At 36.9% G+C, this 20,086-nt stretch overlaps 1 protein-coding gene and 1 long non-coding RNA gene across 4 annotated transcripts in view; both read left to right on the forward strand.

The window, feature by feature from the left end:
• SPECC1L (sperm antigen with calponin homology and coiled-coil domains 1 like) overlaps positions 1–13,818 on the forward strand; it is a 101,187-nt gene extending 87,369 nt beyond the window's left edge. For all 3 annotated transcript variants that reach the window (XM_050924457.1, XM_050924458.1, XM_050924459.1), the window contains 3 exons: positions 6,999–7,115; positions 8,881–8,940; positions 11,417–13,818. In XM_050924457.1, the coding sequence (XP_050780414.1) occupies positions 6,999–7,115; positions 8,881–8,940; positions 11,417–11,506 (267 nt within the window). In that variant the 3' untranslated portion in view covers positions 11,507–13,818. The remainder of the gene's footprint in view (positions 1–6,998; positions 7,116–8,880; positions 8,941–11,416) is intronic.
• A 373-nt stretch (positions 13,819–14,191) lies between these two features.
• On the forward strand, positions 14,192–19,252 carry LOC127035062 (uncharacterized). Its single transcript, XR_007769549.1, has 2 exons — positions 14,192–15,090; positions 16,237–19,252. It is a non-coding gene; the product is annotated as an uncharacterized LOC127035062 (long non-coding RNA).
• Positions 19,253–20,086: the final 834 nt, after the last annotated feature.

Consider the following 20,086-nt stretch of genomic DNA (forward strand, 5'->3'; position numbering starts at 1 on the left):
TTATTAACAAGCATGTTACCTCTGGAGACACAAATCCAGTTTGAGAACTGCAAAACTAAACATTTCTGATGGTATCTTCTAGACTGAGCACTGGGCCCCATTGGGTAGATAGAAAGATTAACCTAAATAATCTGTACAGAAGCCTGTGGAACCCCATAAGATTGGGTCGCTAATCCATGAACTATTGGAACTCATTTACAAAACTTGTTTTAAACATTACATGAATATATTGTCTCATACTGTAGAACTAGAATTTATAATCCCTATTCCATGATGAGATATCTTTGAGCTGCAATGTCTCTTAATTAAAACGATCTTTAGTTAGATTTTTCCTCAAAAAGCATTTTATCAAAAAAATCCTATTTAAATAAAAAAAAATCTGATTTTATTTATTTATTTATTTATTTATGTTTAAATAATTGATTTTTATCCACCCTGAGCGTCAGTCTCATCTAGTGGCCTTCCATATTGAACAGGAAGGATGAGAGTGCAGAACCCTGCAAAACAGGAGAACCTTTGAGGTAGAGGAGTCCAATACTACCCTTTGGGATCTCCGAGAGGAAAGAATGAACCACTCCAGCAGTACCATCTACCACAATCAGAGTTCAGTAGTATATGGTTGTTGAGAGATTTAAAAAAAAAAAAAAAAAAGTGTGGACAACTGGCCATCATCCATTTCTAGAAGACAGTTTTCAGGAGGTGAGACAGACATGGTTTTCTTTTTATATTCAGGCCTAAACTCAGATTGAGAAGGAGGTCAAAGAAGTCAAGAGAATTTCAGAAAAGAGTTGCCTCTTCACAAACAATACATATATATCTTTTCCCCAAAAAACAGTGTGAGACGGGGAAATGTGTGCTTGGGAAGACTGGGGTGCTGATTTGGAGGGGAAGCTAGTTACCTAGTCAATATTCATAACTTCAGATACAAAAATGATACATGCGAACAAATAGGATAATCATATTCAGCAAAGCAATTCAGCAACAAAAAAACCCTTTTCCAATGACTCCTCACATGACTTATCTTGCATAAAATACATAATAATTATGTCATAATCATATAATATCACTGTGAAGAATGAGGTGCAGTGTCACAGTGGTAGTAAGATTATTATTTTTACTATTACTATTATTTTTTCAAAATCTGATGTAACGAGCATATTAATCAGTTGGCCTGCTAAACCCAGGGTTGTGAGTTCAGTCCTTGAGGGGGCCATTTAGGGATTTGGGGCAAAAATCTGACTGGGGACTGGTCCTGCTTTGAACAGGGGGTTGGACTAGATGACCTCCTGAGGTCCCTTCCAACCCTGATATTCTATGATTCTAAATTGAATCTTTTCATTGATCTGTTTTCATGAGTCACTATCTGGTTATTGGGGAGCCAGTTCAATTTGTTCTGCTTGAGAAGAAGCTTTAACAAAGAAAACAATTGCTTTTTCTTTTTGGCTGACACCTTTCTCTGAGTAACGTTAGGAAACTTCTCTCAGCTGTGCAACCAAAAGGTTCATCTAGTCCAATATCCTATCTCTGGTGGTAGCCAGCATCCAGCATATCAGAGGAAGATATAGGAACCCCACAGCAGGCAGATGTGGGATAATCTAACCCTCCAGCCCACCTCCTCCAGCGCCTACATATTAAGTCACATCCTAATCTCTAACAGAGTAGTTTAAAATTTGAAGCATGAGGTTTAATATTCCTTCCAAAAATTTTTGTTTTGGAATTATAATTCTGGATGATATTGTTATCCAGGTAGTCCCTGTCAATTTTATAAATGTACTGCTGGCCAGGTCCTGGATCAAAAGTTAAGGATACCCCCAAAGAAGAGAATTTATAGTTACATTTCCTTTGAGCATGTTATACATCAGTTGTTTCTCCAGAAATCATTTTGAGGGTGCAATTTCCCAAGGTCACTATTCCTACTTTCCATTTGTTTAAATGTACTTGGTGTGCAGTAGAAATATAGAGGAGATAAGAAAAGCTTTATTTTTTGAGAGAGACTTTGTCAATAAGTATGTCTCACTGTGTTCTAAGGTAATATGTCTCACTGGTATTTTTTAAACTTTCTCTGTAAAGAAATAGTAACATGATCACTTCTTCAATTGGCGAAATTAGGTTCAATTCCTATTGGTTACCAACAAGACTTCATTTAGAATACAACCTCTGTATTAGTGAATTAGCCAGCAGAACTCTTCCTTCTGTAATAATTTAGCTTTATTTAGGGAAAAAAACAAAAATAAAACCCTGCAATTTAAGTCATAACATTCAGGGGAGAGTCTTCATATCCTGGGGAAAAAGCAAGAGCAAAGTTAATATATTGACTACTTCTCAGAGTAGTATTTTTGAAATAAGCCTATTGCAAAGGGATATGACTATATAACCATATGTAACCATTATAAGCAAAGCATGACTCCTCATATATTTTTACTTTTCAAATCTGTTTACAGAGAATTAAAATGGTCTGTTTGTTGGACTTAACGATATATCTGAACACTTTCTTGAAAGCAGTCCAGAAAGGAATCACTGTTTTTGTATATAAATGTAAACACTTTTTTTTTGCTTCTTTTAAAGCTTTTACTCTTAACCAATAACATAATTTATTAGCTATGATGAAGGACTAGAATTTTCATGGTCTGATGTACACCCATATTATATTAATATTTAGTTAAGTCATAGAAGATAGATTTCAGTGTGTGTTTTGGATTCTCCATTCCCCTTCCAACACATGAAATAATACCTCAGATACACTCATCTGTTGTTAAACTGATATTTCTCTTTGGTCTTTTTAAAAAAAAAAAAAAAAAAGCCATTAACCTTTTCATTTGTCTATCAGAAACACTGCCCAAGAGATGGTTTTCCCCAATAAAGGAATAAAAATCTTTCCTTAGTAGCAATAAGGATGAAATCCCAACCTCCATGTCAGCCAGTTCCTTAGGTGCCTCTTGAGCTTCATGATGTAATTCCAGCCTTTGGGGTCCCTGTTCACTAAAGTGAAGTGGTGAGCATGAGAGTCGTCTGTTTTTGCAAAATGTAAGTTTTAATTTAAAAATTGTGGCCTTTACTGCTGCAAAGAAAAGTGTTTTTTCAAATAAAAACCAAATCCAAACTGATGCCTAAATGGTAGATATATCAACCAAACCCATTTGGCTGAGCATACATACAAATAGCTGAATTTACTGCAATAACCACTTGAAGTGAACTTTAAAAGCAACTGGGAAAAGACTGTTTATCTGATTACTAGGCAACCTACTAGCAAAATGCTCACATTCTCTATATTTGAGCACTTTACAAAATAAGATAAGACCAGAGCACTTATTCAAAGCTGGTTTAGTGAATCACAGTAAATGTTGAAGACCATAGCAGGCTAACTTGTCTTATTTTTTACTGCTGTCATAAGCTACACAGTTATTTGGAACCGTCAGAGCTCCAACTTCAATACTAGGCTCTTGCAGCCAACTATCACTTATATCAACTAACTATGAGCTTGTGCTTATTAGAGATATTGGTTGAATGTTGCCAAACAATATGAAGTGGCTACTTTTTCTGTAATTTGTTACTAAGTGTCTCCCTGGTAAGATAGAAATTCAAGACTAGTCCATTCAGTGAGGCATCCACAATGGCATTAATGGGGAGAAATGACACCCTGCAGTAAAAGGTGGGGGAGAGGAGAGGCATAGAGGCATATGTTCTTACACGAAGCATCTGCATTCTTTAAATCTTCAGTTGTACATAACATTAGTCTCCTCTTTGTATTGTACTTGTTTTTCTCAACGGTTGCCTCATAGATTTCACAAAAGGTGTGATTGGACCATTTATGGCTAAGTCCAGGGTTAAAGAATTTAAGCCATGTAACAGTTTGGCCTTATGCACACATGCTGGATGTTTGTTTGTTATCACTTGGTTTGGTGACGACCGTCTCCCTGAAAAAAACATGGCCCTTGGGGAGACATTTGAAGGATATTTATGCATCTGGTCAGTCTTTTCTGTTGTATTGTCTCTGTAGTTATGAGATGGGCACCTTTAGGGACTTTTATCAATTTTAAATGAATTATGGTAGCCAGATGTGGTTGTTTTGGGAGGGTGGGCAGGATTTAACGTTGCTCTCTGCTGACTGTTTTGGCGGGGAAATTAACATCAAGTAAATAGAATCACCAAGGGATATACAAGGGACTTTCACACACAAGTTAGAAGACCTCGACTTTGCAGATGACATCAGCTAGCTATCCTATACTCACAGATACATGCAAGCCAAAATAAATGATCTCCGGGTCTGTGCACAATTAGTACAGATGAAAATCAACAGTGAGAAAACTAAAACCGTGAGAATCAACACACAGGAACCACCGATAACACTTTCTGGAACTGAAATAGAAGAGGTCTGATATTTCACGTAACTTGGCAGCATTGTAAATGCAGCAGATGGAACAGATGAAAACATTAAAGCCAGACTAGTGAAAGCCAGACACCCATTTGTAACAATCAAGCTAATCTAGAGAAACAGAAATCTTGCCCTCCAAATTAAACTTTGAATATTTAATGCCATTGTAAACTTGGTCTTACTGGATGGTGCTGATACTTGGAGACTTATTAAAACTGCTGTCTAAACTCCTACTTTTCATTAACAGCTGACTTAGACAAATCTTCAATAGCAACTGGCTAGAAAAAATCACAAACAAAGAACTCTGATGGACGACAAAACAGAAACTGGTAGGACAGGATATTATGGAACGAAAGTGGAGGTGACTAGTACATACATGGAGAAAAGACCCAAGCAACATAACAAGACAGGCATTAGACTGGAACCCCCAGAGCAAGAGGCAACAAGGTAGATCAAGCTTAAAATGGAAATGAACAATAGAAGCAGAATAGAAAACTATCAAAATGACATTGGAAGACGCCAAAACTGCAGCAGGAGACTGGAAAAGATGGAAGGCAGCAGTGAGGGTCCTTATGTTCTGGCATAAGAGAGAGATAATTCATTTTAAAGCCAGGCTGCTTACAAGCATTTTGATGAGGGGAGCCCCTCCCTGTAGCTTCATCTGTGTTCTATGCATAGATGTGATGGGGAAGGTGAGTTCCAAGGAGTGCGTGTTGACACGGGGGTCAGGGGGCTTGCGGGGCAGCCGTGGGGGGGGTGGTCTCATAGAGCAGCTTAGAATAAATAGATGGCAAGGAATTTGTATTAGCTTTGACTGTGAGCTGTTTTGAAGTTTGGTGCTGTCTGTTGTATAAAATTTGCTCAATTATTTTTTTGCTGAAATTGAAACGACCCCTCCCCCAATTCAAGTAGCGTTTAACTAGTTTTGACATCTCCTGAAAAGGACCAGAATCAAATTAATTGGATTCCAGCTTCCTGGTGGTTTGAGGGGCAAGGAGGGAGAGCTTTTTTTTTTTCCATTCTGTGTCTTGAGGAAGTTGAGACTATGCAAAGAACATATTCCCACAGCACTGAGGGGTTCAAACAAAGCTATTTCCGTTTGGAAGCAGGCTGCTGGATTGCAAAGCAAGGCACAAGCTACTGCCTGCAGGCATTGTGAGTCCAAGCACGTACACTTATATCACCATAGTTTGAACTTGTATTTTGTGGAGTTTGTGTAAAAAGAGCTGACACTGGGTAGGAAATGAAGATTTGGGGGGGGTCAGTGGGGCACGGAGTAGCAGCATTTGTTGCTTTCCATTTGTAATGCAAAATCTTCATTGGTTTGACAAGAAAATGTCTCGCATGATTTAAGTTGCATTGTCTTTAATTTTTATCCTGTTTGGTATTGTACATTCTTTTCTGATCGAGATTAAACAAGAGGGAGTGCTTAGAATTAGCCTTTTGTGAGGAGGTGTGATTGGTATTACTGTTGTGAGGAAAAAGTTGATTTATCTGCTGTTTCTTGGATTCTGAGACTGCAGATTGTTTCAGTTTTAGTGTAATATCAAATATAAAGCAATAGCAGAGCTGTCTAGTCCAGTTAAGAGAGGGGTTCATTTGACATATAGAAGTTTACATTTCTTCATATAGGTCTCAAATGATAGGTCGGTAGGAGCAGTTTCCAACTGGTTCTTAAATAAAAGAATCTAAACTCACTGCCATCCATTTGGGTGGCAGCAACCTCTTTACTGTTGTTTTCCTGACAGCAGCGAAGTGCACAGTGATTTAGAAAGGTCACTCAGGCATCTTGTTGCTAACTTCATTTGGCAGAGGCAGCAGACTCTCTTTTCAACAACTTTGTGTACAAACTCTTGTGGAATAAAGGGAATTGTTTAATTGTTCCACTTAGCTGCTGATTGGGACAGAAAGATATGGAGTGTGTGGGATGGCAGAGTGAAGAAATAAGGATTTTACTTTTCTGTCTTACTCAAAGAACTGGTTCCCTGCCATATTTCATGTCTGGGTATTCCAGTGGCTCATCTTTGAACAAGAATTAGTATTGAGTTTGTATAATATTTTGTATCGGCTACCTCTAATGAAAATTATCACCTTATTTGGAAAGGAAATATCTGTGCTCATTGATTAGTCCTTTTGCATAATTAGTAATACAGTAGAATATGAGAAAATCTGATCTTCCCATGCTTTGAAAACACATCATAGCAGCTCAGCATATTTTAGGAGTTCCAGAACAAGTCCAGAAGTATGTATCTATAATTGGTTTCTGCTTGTGTCTAACATGTTCTTCACTTAAACATTACTATCTAAAAAGAACACAAAAGCATTTGCTAATGTTTATCATGTATCTTTTGTGGATAGGAAGGCAAATTAATTTCCAGAACTAATCTGTCTTTCCTGTGCTGGTCTATTTCTCACCCTCAGTAGTGTTGGATTCTGGTCTCTGACCATTTCAGCACTGAAGCTGAAGTAATTTTCAGTTGCATCTCCATTTCTAAAGTGCTTTGGCATTCTTTTGGTAAATGGTACAACATAAATAATATTATTTTTCTAATCACTTCAGTCAAATTCTAAAGCAGTAGTAAATGGTAATCTGCTATCATTTATAGGCTCCTTTTTTCCCTTACAGAATATTGACATTACAAACTTCAGCAGCAGTTGGAACGATGGGTTGGCCTTCTGTGCAGTCCTCCATACTTACCTCCCAGCTCACATTCCATACCAAGAACTGAACAGCCAGGACAAGGTACAGTAATATAATATCCAGTTTAGCCTATGCTAACTGAAAATATAGTTAAGCTTAAAAAAAAAAAAAACCCTTAGGGCAGATAAAAAAATACATAGAATGGATGGGCTTGCAACAAGAGAGAGACAAAATTGGGATTACTTCCTTGCATTAAAATTTTAAAAGGAAGCATTACTATATTACTTAAATTAGGTAAGGGTGGTTATAAAATTAAGGTTTATCAATTATTTGAGGCCATTGGACAAATAAGAACTTTGGGACAAATGTAAGAAGACTTTAATGAACGAACATAAATTTAAGATGAGAAGATCACAAACGGTGTGTGGAAAGGACTTTCAGTTGAGGTGATAGTGGTCAGTAGTCTTTAACCAAAATGTTCCCTACCATTTAATGTTAAAGGTCTGAAATTCAGGAACTTGTGTGCTTTGGAGTAGTTTATTCCCTTTTTTGGGTGATAGGAGGATATCTTTTTTGTTGAACATGCTTCCATCCCATATTGCTCAGGGTGTTTGTTGCTTTCCTCCAGAGCAAAATTTAAAATCAGTGTTTTAAAGGATAAAAAGTTAAAGATAAATTGGGAAAAAGAATAATCCCAGTTTCTTCCAGTGTGTTGTAATTAATACCCATCTTCCGAAGATGCATTGTTGTTAATCTCCGTAACAAATGCAAAAAAAAATTCTTAACACACACAAAGAGAGAGTTTATTACTTTTGCCATTTTTATGGACAAATAACTGTTTTTTCACCTTAATGGATCCCTTGATTCTTATTGTTCAGTCCATTGGTATATATTAAATAATCATTGTTTCTTAATATCTTATGTTTTCCTTTTTCCTCTTTAAGTATCCTCTTTACAGTCCTTTGTTTCTTCTAAGACTTAGTGCTGAGATTTTTACTTGTGTAGAGCTAAATTGTACTTGAAATTCAATTTAATCTTTATCACACATCCATATGAATATTAAAGTTATATCTTTGGTTTTACATAAACACTAAGGCTGGTAAGAGTTAAGAGAAGAATCTTCCATAAGTTGCATTGGACATTGGCATAAAGATTTATTTCATATGGTATCTGTTACTACTCTGAGGAGTGCTAAAAGATTACCTAGAATAGATTATTAAAGGTATATACTTCCCCTGAGTGCATCTCTACCACCTCTATAAAAGTGGCTACAAGGACCTCTTATTGATTACCATTGCCAATCTATTGTACTTTTATCAAATGAAGTTTTAAAAGTTATATTTACCTCTTATTTGAACAATTCCTCTAATGGTTGAAGTTTAGAATCTTATTAAACTTACTATTTCCCAGACTTTGCTCAATATTCACTTTTTCTCCTTATTTGATAACATTTAATTTAAAATGCAATCCCCTTTAGCGGCATCTTTCTTATAAATATAGATGTAAAAACACATCCCTCTCCAGAATTAACAAAATTCTTTCCCTACTTATCATTTGATGCTTTGGCTTTTGGCTCTTTTTGTATTTTATCTGTGGCAAATTAAAGTGCCCAGTTATCACTGTCTGTTCTAGCATTGTTGAAAAATCTTTTCCTGATTCCAGCAGATAGTAAATACTTCCTACAGGCATTCATGTATCCCTTGTACTGAATGATGGCTGTGACACATCTTTATAAATGTGGTTTAGTTATAAACTGTAGCTGAAGTCAATATAGGGTTTTATTAGAAATGTTTTCAAGTAACAAGTCCATTTAAATTTAAAGTAGTTTTCCTTCTGTTTTCATATAAATGTTGTATTAAATTTACAGAGAAGAAACTTCACTCTGGCCTTTCAGGCAGCTGAAAGTGTTGGCATAAAATCTACTCTGGTAAGTGTTAAGTTAAGTAGATAACGTCCTGTTTATAAAATGTCTTTTATACTTTGCACCATGAAATTCCGTGACAGAAAGATTACTGTGTTTTGGACCTGAAGCAATATAATGAGGACAGTTCATTTGCCCCAGAATGATCTGAAAAATGATTGTATATTTTTATGAAGGCTACTTCCCCATGCAGACATTACTGTTCTGAATTTTTTGTTGTATTTCTTGGCTTCTTCCTTGACAGGGCAGATATTTTGTCTTGTGACAAACTATAGCCTATAAAGAAACCATTAATATTCAAAACAATAGAGCCAAGCTAAAGTAGAGGACAGATTAACTGCTCACAGATATTCTGGCCTAGAAAGTCTGCAGGGCAGACATACCAGGCTTTTTATACAGCCTGGGATGTGTCTCTGCTGGTGGCTTAAGGAACTGTGGGTACAACGTACTTTCTAGATTTGGGTTTACATTTCAAATGGTTTGAATTTATTAGAATTCTGAAGGTACAAATTAAACCCATGAAAGTTTGTTGTTTTTTTTTTAATTCAATAAAGTGTGAAGGTCATGATTTCTGTGGTCCATCTGTTAGACCAGCAAATGTCCAAAATATTGTTGGCTAGAGAGGCTTTCTTCATAATTGAACAGTGGCAGCATTAATAGAAAATTTGATACTAGGTCTGTAATGAATTAAGTTTTTAACTGTGAAACTGTTTCTCTAAGTAACAATAGTTAAGAGGCTTTGTAATTCCTACAAGAAGAAATTCCTGAGCAGAGTTTAAAAGAATTACTAATTTGTCATTATGAAAATAATTACCAGAAGAGGAAGACTTTTCTGAAGCCATGGAATTGGAAGAAACCCAAGCCCTGGTAGATGTCTCCAGCAATTCAGCTAGAATTGCCAGGACCAGAAAAAGAATTTAAATAACTAATTAGGACTTGTGTAACTTGAATTCTAGCAAAATTACCATTGAGTTAGCAACTCACAATGCTATATAGTCAGACATTTAAAAATAACACTTTCCTTGATCCTTATCAAAACCTCTGACCAGCCATTGTATTTGTTCACAATGGAGATACAACTGCTGAGTATTTTTAAATACCTCAGAAGTTCATGATTTTGAAATGTGAAGTTTTTTACCAAATGCAGATGTAAAAATAGACTATTGAGAGCAGCTGTAGAAATGCCTACATGCAATTAGCTACATGGCAGTTTCCTCTCCCTTGACATTACAGTACATAACAGTACTAGAAAGAGGACTTTACAAGATACCTGGAACTGACTGACCAAAAACTGTCTTAAAATGTAACCCCTACACATGCAGACACTTTCATAGGCTCAGGTACATCCAAACTGAGTTAAATCTTATAAGAGGAAATCGTATCTTTCACAGGAAAAGTTTGTTAGCAGTATATGCAGCATACACTGTGTGTTTTGTGTGGCAAATAGTCACTGTGTGTATAAATGTTAATGAGGGTAACATTAGGGGAAATTATTTCAGCTGTTCCTTGAACGTGGTGTTTTGACTACTCACAGCTCCTTTCATAAAGTGAACTCTATCACAATAATTGCTGTTTCTGTTTGAACTCTCTGTTAAAAATGAATATAGGTAATGTTTAAGAAAAAGTCACAAAAAATAAGGAAGGTTTAAAAAACATATTGAATTCTTTCCCTTCCTTTGTGTATAGGTTTCGTGCGTAGATTGTCGAGCAAGATATATCCATCTTACTTGTTTGTAAATCAGTTTACTCACTTGTGGTGCAATATAAATAATTAGAATAGGTAGAGATCAGTTCATAGCTTTGTTAGGTAGGTATTAACTCCTCCCATTTTGCCTCTCCTTCAGTGTACATATTTTACTAGATTTGGTAATAAATGCTAATTTTTCCTAGTTAAATATCTACCTTGGAAATCACTGTATTAGCGGTGGGCAACCTGACGGGCTGCGTGCTCTCGCAGGTTGCCCACCACTGCACGGTACTGTTGTAAAGTGACACTTGACAGTGCCAAGTAAAAAGGTTGACTGTTAAAGAGCAAGATTGTGCAGTGACGTTTCAGTTACCTAGCTAGACCTTGATCCTGCTGTGGAAAGTGCATGTGCAGAGAGGAATTCTTCATGCATGCCATTAACTGCAGCACTTGGGCTCTAATCTTTCAATACTCAACTGTTTTATTGTTAGCATTAAATGAGAAGAAAGCTGAGGTATACTCTGATATTGGACTCATGAACTGCAGGTCACAAAATTGATGTTGCTTTTCACTGAGATGGTAGCCCTTAGCAGATGGCCCAAAAATAACTGTTTTTAAACTTTTAAGCACTGAAGTACCTTTCGCCATCTGAACTTGGCAAATGACATGCTGAGCAAAACGGAAATCTTTCCTTAAGCCTTTCTCAGAGTGGGAGCTTTACAGCTTTGATGAGCACAACATGAACATGAACTTGCAAGGTGGTCATGTTTAATTTTGATCTTCTTTTTGTGACAGGACATCAATGAAATGGTGCGAACTGAGCGTCCAGACTGGCAGAATGTCATGCTGTATGTTACTGCAATTTACAAATACTTTGAAACCTGAAACCTTGTTAATCCAAAAGATTTGCAGACTGCAATCATCACTAGCTGCCAGACAGAAACGCTAATCCCAGATTCATTGAAATCTGGCAATATGCATGTTCCTCAACCTTCAGTCATGGATTGTCTCAAATTGCTTCAGCCAACAAACCTTGGAACACAGGTTAGAAGCAAGAACTTTTTACCAGTGTGCTAGGCATATCCCATGGTATTGAGTTATCCAAATTTATTACATAGCCTAATAAGACTGGCCTTCTAGGAACTGCCGTTACATCCAGACTTCCTGAAGTTTTCATATTTCCTTGAGAGACTGAGGTGTATAATGCTGTAGCATATACAAAATTGAATGTACAGCTAAAACTATGAGAAGGAAAAGGATGAAACAGCACCAGAATGAATTTTCTCTACTATCAGAAACCACAGAGTCTGGGTGAATATTCTACCCATATATACACTACACCCCAATACAGTAAAAATCTTAATAGTTACTGAAGTTACTGCCTTAATTATTTTTCCTCCTCTCTAATGTGCACAATATTCAAGGGAAAGGAGCTTTTATTCTGTCAGGCTTACTTGACTGAAGAGTGCTCTCAACACCTGGACAAACCTGGCGCAGAAGAACTCGTCAGTGTAAAGCTCTGTTTAAGCCTACCTCTGTCACACAGTAACGTGGCTTCCAACTTTATCTAAAGGATTATAAGGACTAGCACATACAGTTCCTGGCTTGAAGAGTATACTGTACTTACATGGAGTTATATTTCATATAATTTTCTGTGCTTCCATTATAACTAATGAGATTAATCAAGAATTAATCCTTGTAGAACTTGTCTCTATCCTTTTCTTCCTTTGCCTGCATAGCACACGTAGAAATGCCGACCTTTCCTTTACAGCAATACAAGCATACAGTATCTCTGATTACAATGGTGAAATTATGCCAGTGGGATATCTCCTCTACAGAGAAGATAATTGTCAGTAATGGGATGTCCAGTTTTGCAGTGTTCCATGTACACTTTTCTTTGGATCTCGCAGATACTGATCTGACTGAAAGAAAGTAAAACACACTATGAAGAGAACTGCAGTGGGATTTATTTTTATGTAATCCTGTTCCAATCTGGAATATTGTATCACAAAGACTAATGCTCCTGAGGAAAGAATGAAAAGCTTTGGTCTGCTCAGATTGTATTCTCCTAAAATGCACCTCAGTTCATGTGGCAAAACTCTCTGGGCAAAAGAGTTCAAGCAAGTGCCTTAAATAGCCTTGAGTTGGTAGACCCTGGAGCTCCAGGGCACTCTGCAAAACATTAGGAACTCAGAAGGATTTCTAGTGGCAAACAGACATGTATTGTTAAAATGGTTTTTGTAATTGTGTACTTGTCAAACCAAGGGAAGGCCTTCATCCTACCATTGTGTTCCTGCCTCTTACTTCCCTACATAGTTAGCAACAGTTAAGCCACAGGAAAGAGCCTCTCTTTAATGTTGAGCTGAAGCTTTCCTTTAATGACCACCTTTATAAATACACTTAACCTACCAACAGCCCTGTTCGAAACAATGATTCTGTTATTCCTATTGTGTGGTTATAACTCTTATGGACAGTTTGAATGACTAGATGTTAACAGCTCAGTGAATGCAACTGTGCTTGGCAACTATTAGTGCTATCAGGAATGAAAAAAACACTGTTTCAGATCACAACTATATAGCCAGTCAGAATAGCTAGCATCCTGAAGAATGTAACCAATCTGAAGAGGGGGGCATTTCAAGCATGCCTCTGGCATTTAAACAAACCTTACACCTCTTAACTCCTATATTATAAAGCTCAGCTAACTCTTAAATTCTGATCAGTGTCTGTAGTGGAAGGAATAAAACAAATGTCTTGAGTGATGGAGGCAGAAGGAAGCATTTATTAAATGTCTGGTAAATAACCATTTAGTCCATAGAGAGGATGCTTGGAGAAGTTTCCAGAGAAGTTGTTTCTGGTGACTACTTCCTTTCTGATTGGGAGACTAATGTTAGGCAAGTAGCTAAAAATTCTCAGGCTGTGAGTAAACAGGCTTGAAGATCCTCAGCAACCAAGAGAAAACGGTTGCAGAAGAGACTTCAAATAAAAAAATCTTCATAAGATTTGAATAGAAAGAAGTGGGAAATGTACACCATCACTTTCACAAACTGCTGAAATCCCATTTCTGCACATTTATGCTACGGGAGGCTATTCTCTTTTCCTTATGAATTTAAGTTATCTATTTACAGATGCATCATTTTATTTATTACATTAAGATTGAAAAAAATTCTAATTAAAAAGAGAGCACTCCTCATTCTCAACTCACTAGTAACCTATTTCTTTAACATGGTTTGTGCCAAGCGCTAATTTTAGTAATTTTTCTGCAAAGTGATGTCTGAACTTTACTTGTCTGAAAATCTATCTGTCATTAATTGTAATAATATTGATCATGTAAACATCCATAAAAAGGGAACTCCAGTTTTTTCAAATATATCTAATTAGGCAACATGACAGAAGCATTAAGAATCTGCAGAGATGGGAGTTTTAAAATAATAAACACAGACGTTCATTAGAAATGAAGAAATCTACAGATTGCTTCTTGGTGCAATCTGTCTGTTTTGGTGGGTTTTGTTTTTGTTTGTTTGGGGTTTTTTGTTTTGGTTTTTTGGTGTTTTGTTTGTTGGTGGGGTTTTTTGGGGGGGGGGTTGGGTTTTTTTTGTTTGTTTGTTTTTTGGGGAGAGTCTGAAGTTTTACTTGGTGTTGATGGTACACAAGTATTAGAGTCAGATCTAGAAAGACGTATGAGGCTCCATAAAGAAATTTCCTAGAGACACATCTGCGCCTTTACAAATAAAATACTGTTCTTCTGACACAATGAAAGGATATTCAAGAAAGGGATGCAAGAAATAAAACAAACTGAACCCTGGTACACAGTAACAGAATGTTCAGAAAGGCGGAAACAACAAATCTCTCCTTTTGCTAATTGGAAGAATGACTTATGTAACCTTTCTGGATAGAAATAATACACTTCGGTATGGTTCCAACTCATACTTCACCCTGAAAGAGCCAGTTCTGTTACACATTGTAGAGTGCAAGCTTCTTGCTATTTGACTTGATTTTTCTGTTCTGTTTAATATATCTAAATGTACTCAAAATGCTAAACAATGTATGGTGGATTTATTTTTATTGCATTTAGTATGTGCCTTGCAAATGCCTGTGTTTTAGTAGGTCAGTGTTATTCATGTCCATCTTTATAAGAGGTGCACATAACCAAAACAGCTTGGACGTGTTTATGCTGAATTGGCTCTGTTGCTGTCTGGATTATATTAAGTGAAACACATTCCACTGAATGTAAAGATGTCAGTATCCAGTCAGGTGTGTATCAGATTTGTTTAATGTTCATGGTACATCAGCGGCGAACTGAATGAACAGTTGAAGCTTTTTCTTTACTTTCAAGTAGCATCAAAGGAGGAATAACTTATTTTTTTAATATTCAGATAGGCAGTCTCCAGAATTCTTTGATGTCCAGAGTAACGATAAAAAGGTGATGTGAACCTTCACAACTGATGAGATGCAACTGATTGGGTTTTCAGGTATTTAATATGTTTAACTGAGAACACTTATCCATTAGTTTTGGCCATGTAACTCAATGGACCTCATAATGACCTTTCACTACAGCAATACCTGCTAGAAATTCTAAGCAGAAGCTTCTAATTGAAACTGGAGCCATGGAGAGGCAACCCAGAATGCTGTATTAATAATTACATGATATCCTGGTTAAAAGAATAACATGTCATTCTTTGCCGTATTTATATTAAACATTGTTTCTGCCAATTATATATTGCATTTATCAGAGAGTGATAGATGTCTCTAGTTTAATAATATGTTGTCCCTATCTTTCTGTGCTCCTGAAAAGTCAGCCAACCTGCTTTGAGAAGTCTCTAACTTGCCAGGGCGATGAAACCATCTTTAGCTGTTACACTGGTGTAACTCCGTATGAACCCCATTGACTTCAGTAGTTACTCCTGTTTTACAACTATGAAGAGAGCAGAATTTTGCCCACTAAGTCTGAAATGGTGATGGGCGCACAGCTGTGGTTTAAATAGTTGTTCTAAAGATGCCTCAGGAGTTGTCAAAGTGACAGCAAAGTCTCTATGGTGTTTCATATCTGTTCCCTCAACATCAAATCTCATCTGCCCCCGCCCCACCACCCATTCTACCTCTGATATTATTAACCATTCCAGACAATAAAGAACCTGGTAGTGACAGCAATTTTGTTGATCATATGGAAGGTAGAACAGAATGTTTTATTGCTGCATCTCTAGTTTCTGTACAATTCTGACAAAGATATAAAATGTTCTGACTATAAACTCTGCTTTAAACTAACGAATAGAAGCATATGCTTTTTCAAGATTTTGTTTTACCAGCTGTGTTCTGCTTATGATTGTCTTAAGAGCACTGCTTGCCTGTCCATTGACAAGCTGACGTCCCTTTCACAGCTTGCTCCAAGAATGTCAAAACTGTAGTTCATTTCTGCCCTGATTCAAGACATAGCCCCAAGTAGGCTACCTGTGGAAAAGGGCATTATAGTCATCATGTATCTGCACAAATTGCTTGTCCCTGAGTTTTTATGATCTTCCTGACTTGATGTGATCAATGATTTTTAACTTTGACTCCTATTTTTATTTCATGTCCCTCCAAACCACATTGTTGGCTACTGCTACAGTGCCTTGCCTCAGCTGTATGGCTAATATATGAATCCCTGTGAAAGTGGACACCAACCTGAATTTTAAAGTAATGATCATCTCTGTGCTCCAGAGATGACACCATTCATTGTGCTTCCTCTTGCCTGTGTACGTTGATTGGCCAAATACAAGTCAGATCATTTCAGCTCTTCTATTGACACCTGTTTCCCCCTCACATCAAGAAATGTAGTACATAGAGATTACATCTCACTGTAATGCTTGTCTAGTGCTTTTGCATTTAAATCCTTAACTCTTCAATAAATGAAAATAATGTTAGATATTTCTAATTTAATGGCCCCAATTAAAAAAGTGTATCTAATACTGAGTGTGCCCCTCAGTAGTTTTTCTGCTTGTTTCTCAGTGAGAGTTCCTATGCTCAGAGGATGAGTTGCTTGCTGTAGTAGAAAGGGTTATGAACTGCTGTGTTTAATTTAAAATAAAATCTGTTAGGTTTCAGCTGGGTTTGCTGGACATTTCTAAGAATTTATTCAGCTCTGTCTGCTCTTAATTTTATGCTGTAATAAATAGATAAGTGTTGAGTACATTTGGTAACTGTCAAAAGGTCAGTGTGCTCGGGTCTGGGAACATTTGACTAGTTCATTCTGGTGACTAAGTGGTTTAAAAGATCTTTTTTTTTTTAATATGTAATTTTGTATGAAGGGCTTGGCCATTAAGCAGAATACTGAAACGGGTCTCGTATTTCTTGTATATTCCATGCTTCCCAGCTTTTACAGTTGGAAGATCTTCAACTGTTTCAGCTTGATAGGTTACTCTTCTGGTCTGTGTGAATTAATTACCGGTATATGTATTTCTTTTCCTTCCATTAGAAGTTGTTTCCCTACATCTAAACTTGAATAATACTTAGCTATGGAAGCTGAGTGCCTTTGCATTTTTTCTCCAGTTTAAAGTGCTTTATTTTTCACTTAAAAGGTTCTTGACCCTAATTGATACAGGGCTGTATCTGCCATTGAGTTGCACACAGATTTCCTAGTGACTTCAACAAAGTTCTGAGTGCAGAACAATAGTAGGACAAGTCGCTTACAGAATATTTTGTGGCACCTTATTGTGGTTAAATTTATTTCCCATTGTCATCCCTATTTTCAGAGGTTTGCAGTGTGGCCAAAATCATTCAGTCTAGGCTGAAACTTGGAATATAAGCTCTCACCCGGGAAGTATCCTTCTGTTTAATAGTATTTTTTAATAAATAGTTTGTATTTGTTATAGGAGCTAAAGGAAATATCCTGGGTTTAGAATCGCTGTGCATTTCTAATGCTTTTGAATTTTAAGCTGAGAACTTTGCATATAGTGCTAGAATATGAACTGGATTTTTTGGAGGAAAAAGATTAAAAAATGACTCGCTGTGACTCCACTGTGGATAAGCAGCGCGGTAAGTTATGTGTATTTCCTCTTTCAGTGAAATATGTGTAATTTTAATCATATGCACTTCGTGTGTTTGTTTGGTAGCTAGAATGCCACAACAGTCAGTTATTGCTGCAAACGAGCCCTAACAGTCTATCTATACACAGGTTGTGAACAAAGATTTTAAAGGATAGACTGTATTGGCAACAAAGGAACAGTTAACGTTTGGTCAAAACTCCACTTCACAAAATACCTCTCTCTCTCACACACTCTCTCTCTCTGCTTCACTTCTTTCAGGTAAATATGTATTTACATTAAGGTGAATTTCAGGAAATGGGGGACATATGCATGACAACATACCCAAGTAACTTGAATTACGTAGTGTTTCATGAGTGTTTCCAACCTATTTTAAAATGTGTATCATTAAATATTCAGTTTGTTACAACTTATTCTTACTAGTTTAATGTAGATTTGCTTTTAAAACTTGCACCTCTTCCATGTTTCTTCTGCTAAAATTTGCTTGAACAAAAAAAAGCCTTTGTTTTCCCATTGGTTAATACAAATGAAAAGTATGAGACTGCTAACTGGGATATGGAGCATTTCCCCTCTAGATTGACCATACAAATCCAGCTTAGGCCAGTAGTGACTATCTGAAGGTGGTTTGGTCATCATGAAATGAATTGGTGATCCAGTTAGTAGTGGGCAGGTGTCAACATGAGGAAGTCACAGAATTACACTAATTGGCACCACGCAAAGGGATGGACACTGAACTGTCTTCTGACCCTTAGAAGTGGTGGTGCCTTCAATTCCAGTTTGAGGTAACTGACAGAGCAGTGTGGGAAACTTGTCTCATCCCCACCCACTCCACTCCCTGTATTGAGAAAGAATAAAAGAATTTTATTGCCATCTCCTTCAGTCTGGCATCACAAGCATTATATTTGCTTACAAAGTGGCCCACAAGTTTGATGACACCACAGCTTGAAATATTATCAGTTGGCATAACTGCTCTAGAGAGAATTGGAATGTTCCATAGCTTTTAACAATCATGAAAACAGAAAACTGATTTTAAAAAGGCCTTTCCATGCATTCTTCCTAAGTTTTATTTGTTTCTGTGTGCATTTGAAACATGACTGAGCACCCTCGCAGTAATTGGGTTGAATGAGAGTAACAGTTCTAGTTCTATGCAAAAAGCACTTTCCCTTCGTACTTAACCACGCATTCTGTTGATACAACTGAAAAGGCTTCAAGAAATGTCTGAACTTCAGGTGCATAGTTCTGTCATAGATTTGACCTTACAGTCGGAGTGGGGGGAAAATAGTATCTTTTCTCAGCTTCCCGTCCAGTTGGATCTGAGACTTGGAAGCAGAGGAGGAATCCAAAATGTGTTTCAATTAGACTGAAGCCTGGTTCCAGTTTGAAAGGCAAAAATCAGTAATCATTGGGACTTCCGATGCTGGCAATCCGATTTTAAGTTATAGCCTTTGGAGAAATAGTGTGCTTTTAGTTTTGCAAGTTCCACTAAGGATCTGGGCATTTGCTTTATACAAAACAATGTATTCTGCATTTGTATTTAGTATATATGCCTTCGATTTGGCAATGTTACCATGTTTTCTTCTTAAGTTTGTGAAATAAAGATTTACAGATATTAAAATGTGTACTGTATTGACTGAGATGGGGCGTACTACAAACTGAGATCCAGTTAGCTTTTAGTACCATTCTGTCACCATTACTGATTTTCAGGAGCAATATTTAGAAGCGGTAGTTTGCAGCCGTGTGTGTGGTGGCATATACTTAATACATGGGGAGTGGGAAGGGAACTAATTCCTGATTTCTGTATGTGAATTTGTCTCTGAATTTTAGCACTAGCAGCACAACTTAAAACACTTTATAGTGATGGGTATCCGTAGATATTATGATACAAGTGTATACTTTATGTGTTGTCTTTACATTAGATTGTTCTGGTCTTGAATATTCAGTTGATAGAGAATGGAATTGCTGTTTTTTCTTGTTATAGGCTATTGCTATTATCTGTTTCTACTCTTGCTATGATCCTCTCTTTCCTAATGGGGATTAGTTTGGAGGTGTGATTATCATAGGACAGCTGCACAGGAGAAGATTGAGTGCTTTACAGAAACAGGATGAATGAGGTGATACCTTCTATTGGACCCACTTCTGTTGGTGAGAGACAAGCTTTTGAAACTTACACAGAGCTCTTCTTCAGCCTGTCTTACCAACAGCAGTTGGTTCAAAAAAGATATTACCTGCTCCACCTTGTCTCTGATATCCTGGGACCAACAAGGCTACCAAAACCCTGCACTGTTTTACAGATTTTTCTGTAGAGGAGTGTCATTGCACAGCTGTATGCACAAAGGTTACAATAGCTAAAGATAAGATTGAAATTTATAAAATTGGTTGGGCAAAAAAAATTTTGTTAAGAGATGCTGTTTAGTCTGGGGCTAATTAAGTGTGGTCAATGCTTGGATAA

This window comes from Gopherus flavomarginatus, chromosome 15 (genome assembly GCF_025201925.1).
Source record: "Gopherus flavomarginatus isolate rGopFla2 chromosome 15, rGopFla2.mat.asm, whole genome shotgun sequence".
NCBI classification, from domain to species: Eukaryota; Metazoa; Chordata; order Testudines; family Testudinidae; genus Gopherus; species Gopherus flavomarginatus.